This window comes from Staurois parvus, unplaced genomic scaffold, assembly GCF_062004578.1.
Source record: "Staurois parvus isolate SC_StPar_1 unplaced genomic scaffold, SC_StPar_1.0 ptg000092l, whole genome shotgun sequence".
NCBI lineage: Eukaryota > Metazoa > Chordata > Amphibia > Anura > Ranidae > Staurois > Staurois parvus.
Genome location: NW_028317888.1, coordinates 3,910,038 through 3,930,281, shown reverse-complemented (window position 1 = coordinate 3,930,281; position 20,244 = coordinate 3,910,038). Strand labels below are relative to the sequence as shown.

The 20,244-nt window shown below is 45.4% G+C and overlaps 1 protein-coding gene across 1 annotated transcript in view; it reads right to left on the bottom strand.

The window, feature by feature from the left end:
- LOC149468155 (uncharacterized) overlaps positions 1 to 17,406 on the bottom strand; it is a 104,938-nt gene extending 87,532 nt beyond the window's left edge. The window contains 1 exon segment of the mRNA XM_089670640.1: positions 16,259 to 17,406. Within this exon segment, the coding sequence (XP_089526766.1) occupies positions 16,259 to 17,396 (1,138 nt within the window). The 5' untranslated portion in view covers positions 17,397 to 17,406.
- Positions 17,407 to 20,244: the final 2,838 nt, after the last annotated feature.

The following is a 20,244-nucleotide window of genomic DNA, read 5'->3' as shown; positions in this document are numbered from 1 at the left end:
GTATGTGTATGTATGAATGTGAGTTAGGGATCTTAGATTGTACGCCCCTTGAGGGTTAGGGACTGATGTGAACGTACAATATATATGTAAAGCGCTGCGTAAATTGACAGCGCTATATAAGTACCTGAAATAAATAAATAAGTAAATAAATAAAATGTCCCATCCTTCATATCAGAGACCGAGACAGACTACCCATAATGTCCCATCCTTCCTATCAGAAACCGAGACAGACTACCCAGAATGTCCCGTCCTTCATATCAGAGACCGAGAGAGACTACCCAGCATGTCCCGTCCTTCATATCAGAGACTGAGACAGACTACCCAGAATGTCCTGTCCTTCCTATCAGAGAGAGACAGACTACCCAGAATGTCCCATCCTTCATATCAGAGAGAGACAGACTACCCAGAATGTCCCGTCCTTCATATCAGAGACTACCCAGCATGTCCCGTCCTTCATATCAGAGACTGAGACAGACTACCCAGAATGTCCTGTCCTTCCTATCAGAGAGAGACAGACTACCCAGAATGTCCCATCCTTCTTATCAGAGAGAGACAGACTACCCAAAATATCCTGTCCTTACTATCAGAGAGAGAGACAGACTACCCAGAATGTCCCGTCCTTCATACCAGAGAGAGACAGACTACCCAGAATGTCCCGTCCTTCATATCAGAGAGAGACAGACTACCCAGAATGTCCCATCCTTCATATCAGAGAGAGACAGACTACCCAGAATGTCCCGTCCTTCATATCAGAGAGAGAGACAGACTGTCCAGAATGTCCCGTCCTTCATATCAGAGAGAGACAGACTACCCAGAATGTCCTGTCCTTCATATCAGAGAGAGAGACAGACTATCCAGAATGTCCCATCCTTCATATCAGAGAGAGACAGACTACCCAGAATGTCCCGTCCTTCATATCAGAGAGAGAGACAGACTATCCAGAATGTCCCGTCCTTCATATCAGAGAGAGACAGACTACCCAGAATGTCCCGTCCTTCATATCAGAGAGACAGACTACCCAGAATGTCCTGTCCTTCATATCAGAGAGACAGACTACCCAGAATGTCCTGTCCTTCATAACAGAGAGAGAGACAGACTATCCAGAATGTACTGTCCTTCATATCAGAGAGAGACAGACTACCCAGAATGTCCCGTCCTTCCTATCAGAGAGAGACAGACTACCCAGAAAGCCCTGTCCTTCCTATCAGAGAGAGACAGACTACCGAGAATGTCCCATCCTTCCTATCAGAGACTGAGACAGACTATCCAGAATGTCCCATCCTTCATATTAGAGAGAGACAGACTACTCAGAATTTCCCGTCCTTCATATCAGAGAGAGAGACAGACTACCCAGAATGTCCCGTCCTTCATATCAGAGAGAGAGGCTACCTAGAATGTCCCATCCTTCATATCAGAGAGAGACAGACTACCCAGAATAAACAAACAAACAAGAGATCCATGTGCTCAAATCCCAAAAGCTAGTACATGCATTTATCCATCAGGTGCTAGAGGGGTGTAACCACATTAACACTAGAAATTCTGAGGCCCCTCTGCACACTGCTATATACCCTTCCCAGCAGACTATGCAATAAATAGGGATTTTTTTTCACACATATTACAATACATGCTTAAGCTGCCAACTGCATCAAAGTGATCCCTCTATGGCCAGTCCTACTCTGCTCTGCCTACGCAAATGCTACCGTTCTTCATATCAGAGAGAGACAGCCTACCCAGAATGTCCCATCCTTCATATCAGAGAGAGACAGCCTACCCAGAATGTCCCGTTCTTCATATCAGAGAGAGACAGCCTACCCAGAATGTCCCGTTCTTCATATCAGAGAGAGACAGCCTACCCAGAATGTCCCATCCTTCATATCAGAGAGAGACAGCCTACCCAGAATGTCCCGTTCTTCATATCAGAGAGAGACAGCCTACCCAGAATGTCCCATCCTTCATATCAGAGAGAGACAGATTACCCAGAATGTCCTGTCCTTCATATCAGAGAGAGACAGACTACCCAGCATGTCCCATCCTTCATATCAGAGAGAGACAGACTACCCAGAATGTCTCATCCTTCATATCAGAGAGAGACAGACTACCCAGAATGTCTCATCCTTCATATCAGAGAGAGACAGACTACCCAGAATGTCCCATCCTTCATATCAGAGAGAGAGACAGTCTACCCAGAATGTCCCATCCATCATATCAGAGACCAAGATAGACTACCCAGAATGTTCTATCCTTCCTATCAGAGACCGAGACAGACTACTCAGAATATCCCGTCCTTCATATCAGAGAGAGGCAGATTACCCAGAATGTCCCGTCCTTCATATCAGAGAGAAACAGACTACCCAGAATGTCTCATCCTTCATATCACAGAGAGAAAGAGACAGACTACCCAGAATTTCCCATGCTTCATATCACAGAAAGAAAGAGACAGACTACCCAGAACGTCCCCTCCTTCATATCAGAGAGAAACAGACTACCCAGAATGTCCCGTCCTTCATATCAGAGAGAGAAAGAGACAGACTACCCAGAATCTCCCATCCTTCATATCAGAGAACAAGACAGACTACCCAGAATGTTCCATCCTTCATATCAGAGAGAAAGAGATAGTCTACTCAGAATGTCCCGTCCTTCATATCAGAGAGAGAAAGAGACAGACTACCCAGAATCTCCCATCCTTCATATCAGAGAACAAGACAGACTACCCAGAATGTCCCATCCTTCATATCAGAGAGAGAAAGAGACAGACTACCCAGAATGTCCCATCCTTCATATCAGAGAGAGAAAGACTACCCAGAATGTCCCGTCCTTCATTTCAGAGAGAGAGACTACCCAGAATGTCTTGTCCTTCATATCAGAGACCGAGACAGACTACCAAGAAGGTCCCATCCTTCATATCAGAGAGAATCAGGCTACCCAGAATGTCCCATCCTTGATATCAGAGACCGAGACAGACTACCCAGAATGTCCCATCCTTCATATCAGAGAGACAGACTACCCAGAATGTCTCGTCCTTCATATCAGAGAGAGACAGACTACCCAGAATGTCCCTTCTTCATGTCAAAGAGAGAAAGACTACCCAGAATGTCCCATCCTTCATATCAGAGAGAGACAGACTACCCAGAATGTCTTGTCCTTCATATCAGAGAGAGACTGACTACCGAGAATGGTCCATCCTTCATATCAGAGAGAGACAGTCTACCCAGAATGTCCTGTCCTTCATATCAGAGACCAAGACAGACTACCCAAGATATCCCGTCTTTCATATCAGAGACCAAGACAGACTACCCAGAATGTACTATCCTTCCTATCAGAGACAGACTATCCAGAATGTCCCATTCTTCATATGAGAGAGAGACAGACTACCCAGAATGTCCCATCCTTCATATCAGAGAGAGACAGACTACCCAGAATGTCCCGTCCTTCATATCAGAGAGAGACAGACTACCCAGAATGTCCCATCCTTGATATCAGAGACCAAGACAGACTTCGCGGAATATCCTGTCTTTCATATCAGAGAGAGACAGACTACCCAGAATGTCCCGTCCTTCATTACAGAGAGAGACAAACTACCCAGAATGTACCATCCTTCATATCAGGGACCGAGACAGACTACCTGAATGTCCCTTCCTTCATATTAGAGAGACAGACTACCCAGAATGTCCCATCCTTCATAACAGAGAGAGACAGGCTACCTAGAATGTCCCGTCCTTCATATCAGAGAGAGACAGGCTACCAAGAATGTCCCATCCTTCATATTAGGGACCGAGACAGACTACCCAGAATGTCCCATCCTTCATATTAGAGAGAGACAGACTACCCAGAATGTTCCGTCCTTCATTTCAGAGACCTAGACAGACTACCCAGAATGTCCCATCCCTCATGTTAGAGACAGACTACCCAGAATGTCCCGTCCTTCATATCAGAGACCGAGACAGACTACCCAGAATATCCCTTCCTTCATATCAGAGAGAGACAGACTACCTGGAATGTCCCGTCCTTCATATCAGAGAGACAGACTACCCAGAATGTCCCGTCCTTCATATCATAGAGACAGACTACCCAGAATGTCCCTTCCTTCATATCAGAGAGACAGACTACCTGGAATGTCCCATCCTTCATATCAGAGAGACAGACTACCCAGAATATCCCATCCTTCATATCAGAGAGAGAGACAGGCTACCCAGAATGTCCCGTCCTTCATATCAGAGAGAGACAGAATACCCAGAATGTCCCGTCCTTCCTATCAGAGACTGAGACAGACTACCCAGAATTTCTGAAGGCCCCTCTGCACACTGGTATATACCCTTTCAAGCAAACTATGCAATAAATAGGGACATTTAGTTCACACATATTACAATACATGCTTAAGCTGCCAACTGCGTTAAAGTGATCCCTCTATGGCCAGTCCTACTCTGCTCTGCCTACGCAAATGCTACTGTGGACACAATGCCAACATAGGGGAAAAGACACAATGGGGAGAGCTACAAGGTTCAGGTCTGGCTACTGACCCAGCAATACACCTGATGGATAAATGCATGCACTAGCTGTATGGATTTGAGCACAGGGATCTCTTGTTTGTTGTATTGTTGGGTCAGTAGCCAGACCTGAACCTTGTAGCTCTCCCCCATTGTGTCTTTTCCCCTATGCTAGCATTGTGTCCACAGTAGCACTTGCGTAGGCAGAGCAGAGTAGGACTGGCCATAGAGGGATTACTTTGACACAATTGGCCAGCTTAAGCATGTATTACAATATGTGTGAACCAAATATCCCTATTTATTGCATAGTTTGCTTGAAAGGGTATATACCAGTGTGCAGAGGGGCCTTCAGAATTTCTAGAGACGGAATATAGGTCGCCCCCTAGGCTCCCAAGATATACCCCAGTGTGTGCAGAGGAAGAATACGAGGATTCATATAGGCAGGAAGGGAAGTCCTGGGATCATTCAAAAGATATGACACCCCGAAGATCATTAAGTTTTTGAAAGATACCGTTCCTATTTTCACCAAGAAAGGGTCCCTAGCAATTACTGAACATATGGAAACATATGAACAAACCTTAGAAATTCTAGGCATTAAGGATGACCGCACCAAAATTGGATTATTGCCATGGGTGTTTGAAGAAAAATATGGGCAATTTTTTGATACCTTGAAGGCCTTCTCCAATCAGTCCTAGAGGGAGGTAAAACATAGGTGTCACATGGAATTTGGGCCCTATAGAACTGTTACCTCTGCCAAGGCTGTGGCCTACAATTTAAAGTGTGGTCCTAACCAAAGCCCTGCAGAATTTCTGGCAGTCCTCAGAAATGCTTATTTCCTGGCTGAGAAGGATCCCAATCCTGACCAGCCAGAATTCAAGACTCTATTTTATGAAGCGCTACCTGCTTACATACAATTGGGACTTGCCCAGGATTACAGAAGAGGACGCTCTCTTGATTGGTTGATGAGAGAGAGTGACTATTTGTTCTCAATCCAACAGTCCAGTGAGAGCGGGATAAAAAGAGAACCCAAGAATAGTCCCAAGATAGTGGCAGCCACTACCGTTTCCCCTTCCAAATCTAAATTTGCAGGCGGAGAAGAAATCATATGTGGAAGTAGTCCGTGGGGGTAAACCCAATGGTTCCCCTAGATTTGTACCTCAAACTCAGCAAGTGAAGGAGGCCCATAGCTTTGCACCTCAAAACCAGTGGGTGAGGAAGGATAGACAAAAGCAAGGGAACTACGGTAGTGGAAGTGAAAAGAATAAAAAGTATGGAAAAGGCCAGTATAGTGATGAGAACCAAAGGGGGTCAATGGTATCCACGGAGGTTCTTTTATCCTCGCCAAGACCAACATGGGAATTTTTATGGGAACCCCAATTTCAATAGGAACCATAATATTAATAAGAATCCCAATTTTAATAGGAACTCTGACTTCCAAAGATTCCCTCCACGCCAAGAACACCCTCAAGCTCAAAGGGTGGATACAGTACCCCAGGCTCCCCTTAATGACAGGGAGTGTTGGTTATGTGTTATAGAAGACACTGGTAGTGATAGCAGAATTCAGGCTTTACTTGTGTTGCTTAAGTTACAAACATAGAGAGCACATTTCATCAGACTGTATAACAGACACATTACTTCCTGAAGAGATGATAGAGAAGAATAAAGAACCAGCAAGTTTTACACATACACAACTAGTAACCTTTAGCGTACAGTGCCATCTACTGGTCAAGTGATATTACCACAGAATACTGTATATAGTACATTATAGTACATGCTGTTGCATTCCCAACACCCCTTCTCAACGGCATGTGCATAATTATATGACAATTAGTCTGTTTTGTAGAAAACAATGACGTTCCCTTGGCAAAGGTTTGGTGAGTGCATCTGCAGTCATCTCCTCTGATGGGCAGTACTGGATGTCGATAACCCCTTGTTCTTGCATGTCTCTGAGCAGATGATATCTTACATCAATGTGTTTGGTTCTTGGGTTAATCTTCTCAGAGTGTGTAAGCTTTATGCATCCCTGATTGTCTTCAAAGATAAGTGTGGGTTGTGACATATTCAGTCCCATGTCTAGTAGAAGTTGACAAATCCAAATGGATTCTTGACATGCATGTGCTGCTGCTATGTATTCCGCTTCAGTTGAAGAGAGTGCAACAGTCACTTGTTTCCGATGGTTTTGCGACCAGGAGGGAGTTCTGTTAGTGACCAAGTTTTATTTTCTTGAAGTGATTTTATCTCTTCTTCAGCTGCTTTTCTCCACTGATCGGCTTCCCTTCTCGGCAAAGTTTCTATGTCTTCCCAGGATGTTGGCTCCTGTGTTTGATGTGTTTTAGCAGCGTATGATAACCTGCGGGGTGGTATCCCTTTTGTCATTCGAGAGGATCTTCTGATTTCTTGTTGTTCAGTGGGTTCTATTGGATAGTTAATTGTAAGTTCCACTTCTTGTTCTTGGCTCTTGTCCTGCTTCGCATAAATCAGTGTCTCTTGCCGATTCAGTGTGTAAATCCTCTCCACATTTTTCAAGAATTGTATTATCTGGTGCTTCACTTTCATCAAAATAAACACTGCGGCTTACTGTGACCTTGTTGGTCTTTGGACAAAGGATTCTATATCCCTTACTCTGCTCACTGTAGCCAACCAGAATGCCTTCTATGGCTTTGTTCTCCAACTTGGAGCGTTTCTGACTTGGTGTGGGCATATGCTTTACAGCCGAACACTCTGATATGTCCTACGTTAGGTTTTGATCCATTCCACATTTCATATGGTGTACTCTCAATAGCTTTTGATGGGAGCCTGTTTTGTAGGTATGTTGCAGTCATTATTGCTTCTCCCCAGTATTTGTTAGGTAAGGCAGCGTCCGTAATCATACGTCATTTCTACAAGAGTGCGATTCTTTCTTTCCGCTACACCGTTTTGCTCAGGAGTGTATGGTACAGTTGTTTGGTGTATAATACCTTGTTTCTTTAGGTATGATTCCATCTGTATTCATATATTCCCGTCCATTTTCAGTGCGTATTATTCCAGGTTTCCTTTGAAACTTGTTGCTTGTCATAGCTACAAACTCTTGAAGTTTTTCTAATGTCTCACTTTTGTGCTTCATTAGATACGTTATTGTGTACCTGGAATAATCATCGATGAAAGTCAGTAAATACCTGTTCCCGCCAGGTGTGATGGTTTTCATTGGTCCGCACACATCACTGTGTATCAGTTCCATGGGTTTAATGGTTTTACTCTGACTGGTCTGTGGAAGAGGGGTTCGGGTGGCCTTTGCTTTGATGCAACACGTGCACTTGCTGAGTGTGTGGCAAGGCAATATTTTCATGTCTTCTGATAGACCTCTCTTTGCAAAGTCCTTTATAGCTCCTGGGTTTCGATGCCCCAATCTTCTATGCCACAGGTGGATGCACTTGTCATGTGGGTTATGAGTTGCCGCATTAGCCTTCTCACTTTCAGTGACGATTTTGTACAGATGTTCATTTAATCTTCCTCTTGCTAAAATTTGCTTTCCATTTTGAATTGTGCATTCATCACCTCTGAACTGGACAGTGAGTCCATTGCTTGCAAGGGTTTTACCTGATAGGAGGCTTCCTTCTAGGCTTGGAACATATAGAACATTCTTTACAAGGATGCTCTGCTTGCCCCCTGATGGCGTTTTGCAGTTCAGAAATTCCTGACCTTTACCTTCCGCTGTAATACTTTTCCCATTTGCTAGGAAGACTTTATCTTTTACACTAAAATCAATTTCTGTGAAGAATGTCTCGTCGCTTGTCATGTGACTTGTTGCCCCTGAATCAATGTACCATCCATGTGAGGTACTATTCTGAGTCACTTTAAAAGTACCACTCCATGATGCACTTTCATTTTCTTTCATGACCGCTTTAGCTCTTTCTCTTGTGGGTAGCTCCCGCTTTCGCTGCTCAGCTTTCCAGATTGAACAGTTCTTTTTCAGGTGACCGGCCTTTTTGCAGCGAAAACATACCCTGGTTTCTTTGCTTTGTCTTCTGCCTTCATGCACCTTCAGAGCTGCCTCTGGTCTCTCGTTCTCTTCACTATGCAAATGTTTCTTTCTTCTGCTGTATTCACCAATTAATTTTCCCTTAACATATTCTAGCGTCAGTTCAGCTTCCGGTCTAGTTTCTAGAGCATTTATAAGGGCACTGTATGATTCTGGAAGGCTGCACAGAAGTATTGACACAACATGGTTGCTTTTTAATTTTTCACCTATTGCACCCAGCTGGTCCACAATTTCTAGCATAGCATTTACATGTTCACCCATTTCCTGCCCTTTTTCCAGCCTCATCTTATACAGTTTGCGTAGCAGATATAGTTTACTGTTTAGGTTTGCACATTCATGCAGTGTTTGTAATGCAGTCCACATACCTTTAGCTGTGCTTTCTTTCCTTATATGAATGAGCTGATCGTCCTCCACTAACAGGCTTATGACTGCTTTTGCTTGCCTGTTTTTTCTGTCCCATTCTTCCGGGTTGTCATTGGGTCTGTTCCATTCTTCCGGGTTGTCATTGGGTCTGTGTGTATCTAGTACCGGCCACAAGTCATCTTTGGATAACAGCATTTCAAGCTTAAACTTCCATAGCTGGTAGTTGGTATTGTTGAGCTTTGCTATTGTAAACTTCATATCTGAAGCACTTGCCATCTTTCAGTGAATTGGTAGGATTGTAAATGCAGCACTTGCTTGTAGTTTTCCTTTTTCCAGTGTCTGGAGCTGGGCCCATAGCCTGTTGGTTATGTGTTATAGAAGACACTGGTAGTGATAGCAGAATTCAGACTTTACTTGTGTGGCTTAAGTTGCAAACATACAGAGCACATTTCTCAGCAGACATATTACAGACACATTACTTCCTGAAGAGATGATAGAGAGGAACAAACAAGTTTTCAGATATACACAACTAGTAACCTTTAGTGTATAGTGCCATCTACTGGTCAAGTGATAATAACACACAATACTATATATAGTACATTATAGTACATGCTGTTGCATTCCCAACACCCGGCACCCCCCTACTCATGCCAACCACCACAACCCCCTTTAATCTCATATCTGTCCCCCTCCTCCCCACATCCACCCCTCCCCTCTCGGTTGCACTCCTGAATGCCTGTTTGGTTTGCAACAAGCTCACCGCCATCCACGACCTCTTTGTCTCCCACTCCCTCAACCTCCTAGCGGTCACTGAAACCTGGATCCAAGCCACTGACTCCACCTCCCCTGCTGCCCTCTCCAACAGAGGCCTCGTTTGGACCCATTCACCCAGACCGAGTGGACGCAGAGGCGGAGGGTTTGGTATGCTCCTACCACCGCTGAGCACCTTCCAGGTCCTCCCTATCCCCCCTCCCTATCCTCCTCCTTCGAGGCCCACTGCATCCGGCTCTTCTCTCCCACCCCCCTAAGGATTGCGGTAATCTATCGGCCTCCTGTTCCGCATCCCTCTTCCTAGAGGACTTCGCCGCCTGGCTTCCCTTCTTCCTCTCCTCCGAGCTACCGACCATCATCCTAGGCGACTTCAATATCCCGATCAACGCCAACAGCCCGGCTACTTCCCAACTCCTCCTTCTAACCTCCTCCTTCGCGCTCACACAGCACACTCAGTCCTCCACCCACTCCAACGGAAACACCCTGGACCTCGTTTTCTCCCACCTCTGCACCTCCCATGACTTCATTAACACCCCCTTCCCCCTCTCTGACCACCACCTCCTCACATTCTCCATCTCCCCCTCCCTCAACTCCCCCCCAAAGCATCTAACCATCACCCGCAACCTCCGCAATCTGGACCCGACCCATCTCCACCCAGCAGCTGACCGTCTGTATGGCAGTATCCTCCCTCTGTCATGCCCTGACCTGGCCACTACTGCATACAACGACTCACTGTCAGCTGCCCTTGACTCCCTGGCACCCCTAACCACACGTAGCATTAGACCCCGACCGCTTCAACCCTGGCAAAACGACCACACAAAATGCCTCAAACAACGCAGTCACGCCCTGGAGTGCTTATGGTGCAAAACCAGATCCCCTCCCGGGTTCTCCCTCTATAAAGCTGCCTACCTCGCCTACACCACCTCCCTCCACGCCGCCAAGCAAGCCTATTTCATAACCCTCATCAACACCCTCTCCACCTGTCCTCGTCGGCTCTTCTCCACTTTCAAATCCCTGCTCTCTCCCTGTGGTGGTTTATGTAAGAATTTATTCTACTTATGAAGGGCGGTGTCCTTTTCCCTTAAACAAAATATTGCAGTGCCTCCAGCCGTTAAAATACGGCAATTATTTAATGAACCAATAATTTGGACACCTTAATAATTTGATCACCACTTATTAATATACCTTGAGTCCTTTTAGCCAGTATGATTTTGTACCGTACACACAAAAATTGCCTTTATAATAAATAAATAGATAAATTTATTTATGTACAAAAATTATATATATATTAACACAAAACGCAAAAGACTGGTGATGAATGGATACTGGTACACACGATCAAAGATATACTATACCAATTCTATACACCAAACAATTCTTCTAGATAGTAATAAAGATTAAAATCAAATTTAGTGATAAGTGTTAATTTATAGTACTTCAGAGGTCATTTCTCCCAAAACGTGGCCATAGAAATGTGAGAAAATATTCCCTGATAAATCGTACTATAACCAATTAAAAATTAATTAATTATGCAATATCTATAATTTCAATATTACACCAAACAATTCTTAGCAGTAATAATATGGATCTCTCTCTATATATATATGAACACCCAATGCAATTACTATCACCCCAATGCAATTACTATCACCCCAATGCAAGAGAGGAAATATAAAATACAATATTAATTCTTAACAATCTCACCACACCCAGAACCTGGATTATGACGCCTCCCCAGTGCATTCAGCTGGCAATTGAAATTCCTGCAGAAGAATGGCCGCAGGGAGCAAGTGAGAGATAGTGCAATAGGTGGTAGTGTTTAAGAAAAAGTGTAGGATGGTAGAAGTTCAGAGATTTAGGAGTCTAGTAGAAGTTTTAGTAGTTTGAAAATATTGAGAAATAGTGTTAAAAGGTCTTTAAGTTTTTCAGATGGGATAGATTTCAGCCTCGTCAGATTCCTTCAGCTTTTCAAATCTCCTTCCGATTGTTGATTGGTTTTTCTTTAGCTTTCTTATTTTTCTTAGCATGAGTCTTTTAGTATATGTTTTTTTTTAGATGAGGTGCATGGCTTTTTTATACCATCCAAACCATTGTTTTAAAAGACCCCCCCAACAGGCTTTTTGATTGGCCGGTCGAGAAGTGTATGTACCTAAGATATCTCTCACCTGTCCACTGGGGGGCAGTCAGGGATCACAAAACAATTTGAGTATTAATGATGACTCATGCCTCGGGTGGAAACCAAGGTAATTTTAGATATTAAATATACGTCTTATCCAAATATATTTGATTTTACCACTAATGTTTCGGATAGGAACCATAGAAAGATATATGTGTATTCAGTTATTCATTTCCCTGAGATTCAAACTTGTGTGAAACATTTGCTTTCTGATGGAAACATACAACTGATACCAATTCACAAAATATCTTACTTTTCACCATTTCATACTTAATTTAGTGGTATACAATCCCCAACTCTGCTGAATATATTTTTGTGTGTGGAACCCTTTATAACATCCCATTGAGATCCCCCACACTTTCCTTGGCTGGGAATATAGTTCATGGGAATATGACAGAGAACCTTATCCATTGTTGAGTGCTTAAAGTACATAGACTGGCCTGTAGTTAAACCTGAATTCACTAGCCTATTGTGACAGTCCATAACGTTTCCTCTGGGAATCCACACTTTCAAGGTTTTATTTAATCTTCTCAGATCTACAAGTATCGTCTCACCATTGTCATTTTGGTCAGGTGTGATGACTCACTGTTTGGAAGTCCAACGGTGGTATTTGACTTTGTAATTAACTTTTTTCAGGTGAAATCTCCTCATTTTCAACAGACAATGGTAATTGTTGAGAAAACATACTTTGCCAGTCTTAGAGTCACCGACATCAGATCCCACTATTATCTTTCCTGGGACTTGTTTGACCACCTGTAGAGATTCAAATAGTATATTGTCTCTGGAACAAGTCTCTTCCACTCATTGTGTGTGTGATTTCACGAGAAGGTCATTTGAATTCTCACCAAGAAAGATTAACCCTTAACAGACAGCTGGGCTTGTTACTGTTGGATTGAAATCATATTTTTAATAAATATTCCCCCAAAAGTCACTACATCCCCCCCACCCCCACCCAGCACCTCACTCACCGCCCACGAGATTGCCAATCACTTCCAAAACAAGATTGACGCAATCCGTAAGGACATTGTCAACTCGCAATCCACCTCTCCACCCAGCCTTCTGCCCTCCTTCAACCGTCCCCTCCCCCGACCTCATAGCCGCACTACCCCCCCACTATACCCAATGCCCCACACATCATCACCTCGCCAACACTCCGCTCCTTCAGCTCAACTACCCCCTAGGAGGTCTCTAAGGTCTTCCCTGAAGCCCGCCTCACCACCTGCCCCCTAGACCAAATCCCCTCACAGCTCCTCCAGTCACCCCCCTCCATCATTCGCTCCCTCACCCACATCTTCAATCTCTCCCTCTCCACTGGCACCGTCCCCTCCCCTCTAAAGCATGCACACATCATCCCCATACTCAAAAAACCCTCCCTTGACCCCACCAACCTTAACAACCTTAGACCCATCTCCTTGTTGCCCTTCACTTCCAAGCTCCTTGAGCACCTGGCCTACAATTGCCAAAGCCAATGGCCACTATTCTATCCTCCTGCTCCTCGACCTCTCCGTGGCCTTCAACACTGTTGACCACCCTCTCCTCCTTGCCAAACTGCACTCCCTTGGCATCAAGGACGCTGCTCTCTCCTGGTTCGCCTCCTACCTTTCCCAACGCTCCTTCAGTGTCACCTACAACACTGCCACCTCCCCCTCTCTGTCGGGGTCCCCCAAGGCTCTGTCCTCGGGCCCCTCCTCTTCTCCATCTATACCTTCTCCCTTGGCAAACTTATTCACTCCCACGGCTTCAATTACCACCTCTATGCTGACAACACCCAAATTTACCTCTCCACCCCCCCACCTCACCCCCTCATTCTCTGCCCGCATTGCCCACCTCCTAAACAACATATCAGACTGGATGTCGCTCCACTTCCTCAAACTTAACCTATCCAAAACCAAGCTCCTGGTCTTCCCCCCACCCTGTGCCCCCCCCATCCTCTCCATCACTACTAACAACGCCACCATCTCTCCCACCCCACACGCCAAAGTCCTGGGTGTCACCCTGGACTCCCACCTCTCCTTCCTACCCCATATCCAACTGCTATCTAAATCTTGCAGGCTTCACCTCCGCAACATCTCCAAGATACGCACATTCCTCACCCCAGACACCACCAAACAACTCGTACACTCCCTCGTCATCTCACGCCTGGACTACTGCAACTCCCTCCTCACTGGCCCACCCAAACGAACGCTATCCCCACTCCAGTCGATCCTAAACTCAGCGGCGAGACTCATCCACCTCACCAAGCGCTCCACATCTGCCTCCCCCCTCTGCCAATCCCTTCATTGGCTCCCAATTGCCCAACGCATCAAGTTCAAGCTGCTAACCCTGACCTACAAAGCCATTCACAACGCCGCCCCAAACTACATAACCGACCTGATACCCAGATACTACCCTACCCGTGCCCTCCGCTCCTCTCAGGACCTTTTGCTCTCTAGCTCCCTGGTCTCCTCCTCCCACGCCCGATTGCAGGACTTCTCCAGGACATCCCCCATCCTCTGGAACTCCCAACCCCAATTCATCAGACTGTCGCCTACCCTCCTCACCTTCAAGCGCACCCTGAAAACCCATCTCTTCAGGGAAGCCTACCCCACCCTCACCTAACACCTGACCACACCTAACAACTAACCTCCTCCACTCCTCCCGCCACTCCATCCCCCACAGCCATCTCCTCCTGTGCCACCTTCTCCTCCCTCCTAGATTGTAAGCTGGAAAGAGCAGGACCCTCACACCCCTCGTGTAGTGTATTGTTACTGTCTTGTCTCATGTTCTGTCCCCCCCGCTACTGTACAGCGCTGAGCAAACCCTTTGGTGCTATATAAATAATGTATAATAATAATAATAATCCTAACAGGAGTTCTGTCATTTTTCAGGATGTCAGGAAAAACATGTCCTCCGTCAGTAAATGTTCATGTTGTGTCAGGAATAAAAGTCACGGAGGGTTGGGAACCCTGCAAGGGGGGCAGAGATATGCGACTGCCTAGTCCAGCCTTTCTCAGCCAGGGTTCCTCCAAAGGGTTCTAGGGCTTCCTTGTCACTTCATTGGGCTGTATATGGAAGTGTCACCGACCAGCCGTTTCTGGATACACAGCTTTGTCATCATTGCACACACACACCATTTTGTTTTCATTCAATACATTTTTATTACAATTTCACTTTTAACAAGATTACAAAAATAACCAGGAAATAGTAAAGGCAGAAATCCGATTGGTCAGGAAGATCTCTTGTCTGGAATGTGGGGGCGGAGTCATTATTATTGGTGTACAATACAATACACAACGTGTTCCATTATTATAACAAAGTATTGTAGAAAAGATCCCAACATAGAAAATGGGGGAAAGGAGGAAATAAAGGCGGATATGAAGGGGAATCTGTGTACGGGGAACACCTTAACAATCACCACCATTTTATTCTCCAGGGCCTCTGATGTCACAGAATAGATGTTTGGGGGTTTATCTCATCTTCAGGACCAAAATCTGCATTTTCCCATGTGTGCAAAATCATGCAGAAACAGCTCTGGCAGTGAGAGGGTTAATGTGGGCTAGATGGGATCCCTCTGCTGGGGTGACATTAGAGCTCCCCCTAGCTGCAGCCTGGTAATAACATTGCCCTCTAAATATTGGACATAATAGTGGATTTTTCCTGAAATACAGCAATCACTAATGGCACAATACCACATTATGGCCACTAGATGGAGCCAAAGGAATCAGAGTGTGAAATAAAGTATGCCTAATATTCGTCATGGCCGGGCGAATGTCACTCACATTCCTTCTAACTTTTTTTTTTTTTACTAAACCTCTAAGTGTTTGTGAAAGCTTCCACCATAAATATACTCAGCCAATGAGAGGCGATGACTCCATATTTATTACAGGTACTTCTATAGCACTGTCCATTTATACATAAATTGTTCATTCCCATCAGTCCCCGCCCCCGAGGAGCGTACAATCTAAGGTCCCTAACTCACATTCATACATACACATACTAGGGGACAATATAGACAGGAGCCAATAAACCTACCAGCATGTCTTTGGCATGTGGGAAGAAACCAGAGTACCTGGAGGAGACCCATGCAGGCACAGGGAGAACATGCAAACTCCAGGCAGGTGGTGCCATGGTTGGGATTCAAACTAATGACCCGAGTACTGCCAGGCAGAAGGGCTAACCACTGAGCTGCTATCAATAGCCAACCCGGTCCCACACTTCATCCATGTCTTTGGGGACCTCTGATCTCCTTATGAACTGTTTCTTCCATGATGAAGATCAGCCATGGAGTATATCTGAGGTGTATATCAGGGTGTGCTTCTTCCCCACATGAGAGCTGGGATGTCCAGCAGCATTCATCTAGAAGACATTTCCCGCACTCAAGGCACTAATACACCTCCAGGGTTGTGTGGGACCCCTGATGTGCAGGAAGACAGGACTTCAGTGAGGAACATTTCCCTCACTCAGGACAGGAAAGTGGCTTCTCCCCCGTGTGACATCTCTGATGTTTGTAAAGATTGGACTTCACTGAAAAACATTTCCCACACTCACAACAGGCATACGGCTTCTCCCCCGTGTGAGATCTCTGATGTGTGTAAAGATTGGATTTCTGTGAAAAACATTTCCCACACTCAGGGCAAGCATATGGCTTCTCCCCCGTGTGAGATCTTTGATGTGCGTGAAGATTAGACTTCTCTGAAAAACATTTCCCACATTCAGGACAGGAAAATGGTTTCTCCCCCGTGTGCAATCTCTGATGAATACGAAGACTGGACTTATCAGAAAAACATTTCCCGCACTCAGAACAGGAAAGTGGCTTCTCCCCTGTGTGAGTTCTCTGATGACTGTAAACATGGAACCTCATTGAAAAACATTTCCCGCACTCAGGACAGGCATATGGCTTCTCCCCCGTGTGAGATCTATGATGTCTGTAAAGACTGGACTTGTCTGAAAAACATTTCCCACACTCTGCACAGGAATATGGCTTTTCCCCTGTGTGAGATCTCTGATGTCTGTAAAGATCAGACTTCTCTGAGAAACATTTTCTACACTTAGGACAGATATAAGGTCTTTTCCCTGTGTGAGATCTTTGATGCTTAACAAGATCTGATTTTGCTACAAAACTTTTCCCACACTCAGGACAAGAAAATGGCTTCTCCCCCTTGTGAGATCTCTGATGTCTGGAAAGATTGCACTTCTGTGAAAAACATTTCCCGCACTCAGGACAGGAATGTGGCTTCTCTCCTGTGTGAGATGTTTTATGCTCATTAAGACGACATTTAAAACGGAAACATTTCCCGCACTCAGGACAGGAATACGGCTTCTCCCCCCTGTGAGTTCTTTTATGCACATTAAGATGGGATTTATAACAGAAACATTTCCCGCACTCAGTACAGGAGAAGCTCTTCCCTATTGGAAGGCCGGCCTGGTCCCGCACAGTCTGAGGTTCCTCAGGATACGAGGAATCCAATGGTCCATCTACACTGGGTGGTGCCGGATGGACATTGGAGGGAGCCGGGTTTTCTCCTGGACTATACTGTGTGATGTCCTCATCTTCTACTTCACAGTCTGGAGACAAAGTGAGACAATCCTCGGAGGTTTTCCTCATCTCCCGGCCATGGACTAAAATACAAAGACAAAGAGGATTACTAGACAGGAGCTGATTGGTTCCCCCAAACCAGGACTCCGCCCACATCAGGCAGCTTGGTCTCTGAGGAGTTTACAATTCCACCCTCAAGGGAACTAGGAAATGGCTCCTCTGATCTCCTACCAGGTCATTTCTTTATTCATGGACCTTAGTCAGAGAGTGAGGAAACAACCAGAACTGTCTTTTATAGGAGGGACAGTGATGAGGGGATTATAGGACGAGGGTCCCCACCCCCTCTATCACTCATCGCCATCTTCCCAACACAAGAAGTACTGCACTTCCTTATTTAGTCCATGATTTAGTCATGAAGAACAGCGGGGCTGAGCCCCACCAGAGGTCAGAGAGTGAGGATGGGGGGAGAACAACCAAGATGAAGACTGGACTGATCCTGAAGACCACCATCATTGGGGTATTGACTCCTCCCTCATTATCACTTTCTGTTTAAGGGTCCAAAGTTGGAGGATGTTATCACATTATTATCACCATGTAAAAGTCTGTGCTCCAATCACATCATCCGATATAAAATGTCCAGCTGGGAGGAAATGGGTGGAAAATAATTAAGGCCTAAAGTGAAGGAAATGTGTATTTGCTCCCCTGCTGATGTTGAATGGTCGCCCCTCACACAGAAATGATCGGTCTAACAATTGAATGTTCGGTGTAACACCGAGAGACAGAATACAACAAATTCAGCAGAAATGCGTCTAACAAATGATGACTGATCTGCATGTTCATGAGGGAAAGAAGGATTGGATCCCCTTCACAAAACATGACTTAGTACTTGGTGGCAAATCCCTTGTTGGCAATCACAGAGGTCAGACGTTTCCTGGAGTTGGCCCCAGGTTCGCACACATCTCAGGAGGGATTTTGGCCCACTCCTCTTGGCAGATCCTCTCCAAGTCATTAAGGTTTGGTGTATGACGTTTGACAACTCGAACTTTCAGCTCCCTCTACAGATTTTCAATCGGATGAAGGTCTGGAGACTGGCTAGGCCACTCCAGGGCCTTAATGTGCTTCTTCTTGAGCCCCTCCTTTGTTGCCTTGGCCATGTGTTTTGGGTCATTGTCATGCTGGAACACCCATCCACCACCCATTTTCAATGCCCTGGCTGAGGGAAGAAGGTTCTCACCCAAGATTAGACTGTACATTGCCCCATCCATCGTCCCTTTGATGCGGTGCAGTTGTCCTGTCCCAAAGCAGAATGTTTCCACCACCATGTTTCACAGTTGGGATGGTGTTCTTGGGGTCATAGGCAGCATTCCTCCTCCTCCAAACAATGAGTTGAGTTGATGCCAAAGAGCTGGATTTTGGTCTCCTCTGACCACAACACTTCCCACCAGTCCTCCTCTGCATCATTCAGATGTTCAGTGGCAGACTTCAGACGGGCCTGGACATGGGCTTTCTTGAGCAGAGGGACCGTGCGGGCACTGCAGGATTTCAGTCCTTGTCGGCGTAGTGTGTTACCAATTGTTTTCTTGGTGACTGTGGTCCCAGCTGCCTGGAGATCATTGACAAGATCCTCACGTGTAGTTCTGGGATGATTCCTCACTGTTCTCATGATCATTGACACCCCACGAGGTGAGATCTTGCATGGTGCACCAGACCTAGGGAGACTGACACTTGTTTTGTGTTTCTTCCATTTGTGAATGATTGCACCAACTGTTGTCACCTTCTCACCAAGCTGCTTGGCCATAGTTTGGTAGCCCAGTCCAGCCTTGTGTAGGTCTACCATCTTGTCCCTGACATCCTTGGACAGCTCTTTGGTCTTTGCCATGGTGGAGAGTTTGGAATCTGATGGTTTGATTGCTCCTGTGGACAGGTGTCTTTTATACAGGTAACACAATGAGATTAGCAGCACTCCCTTTAAGAGACTGCTTCTAATCTCAGCTTATTAGCTGTATGAAAGACACCTGGGAGCCAGAAATCCTGCTGAATGATAGGGGATCAAATCCTTCTTTCCCTCATGAACATGCAGATCAGTCATCATTTGTTAGACGCATTTCTGCTGAATTTGTTGTTGTATTCTGTCTCTCAGTGTTACACCGAACATTCCATTGTTAGACCGATCATTTCTGTGTGAGGGGCAAACATTCCATTGTTAGACCGATCATTTCTGTGTGAGGGGCGAACATTCCATTGTTAGACCGATAATTTCTGTGTGAGGGGCGAACATTCCATTGTTAGACCGATCATTTCTGTGTGCGGGGCGAACATTCACCATCAGCCAGGGAGCAAATACGCATTTCCTTCACTGTATGTAATGTACAACTTATCATACGGGATACAAAAGTTAGGACTGAACAGTATTAGTTTTCTTCTATATTCATCTGGTGATCTAGCCAGTAAATCTGTTTTATAAAACTCTGCAGCAGAATGTATCAGTTCCAGGGATGAGGCAGACCATTTACCACTGACAGGGGGCTTACAATGAGCAGCTTTTATTTATTCATGTAAAACTTTTATCCCAAAAGAAAAAAACTGTTTGATGAAACTGATTATGAAGTGTGAGCTGGAGTTTGGCTTCAATTAGTTACTGTTTTAAATCTGCTAATACATCTAACACTCCCCTCCCCCCAGACTGACCATGCTGCTGCCTCCACAGCGGGGGCGCTCTAATACAGAAGGTGTGTTACTGGCCAGATCACCAGGAGAAAACAGGGAAAAAAGCCAAAGAAAAGGAATGCAGCCGCCACCTCATCCTATGTCCAGTGATAGCAGTGACATCTACTGGCCACAGTGAGACATCACAAGACAACCTAAACTTAGGGAGAAACCAAGTGAAGAACTATACAATCAGCCTGAGCCAAGTACA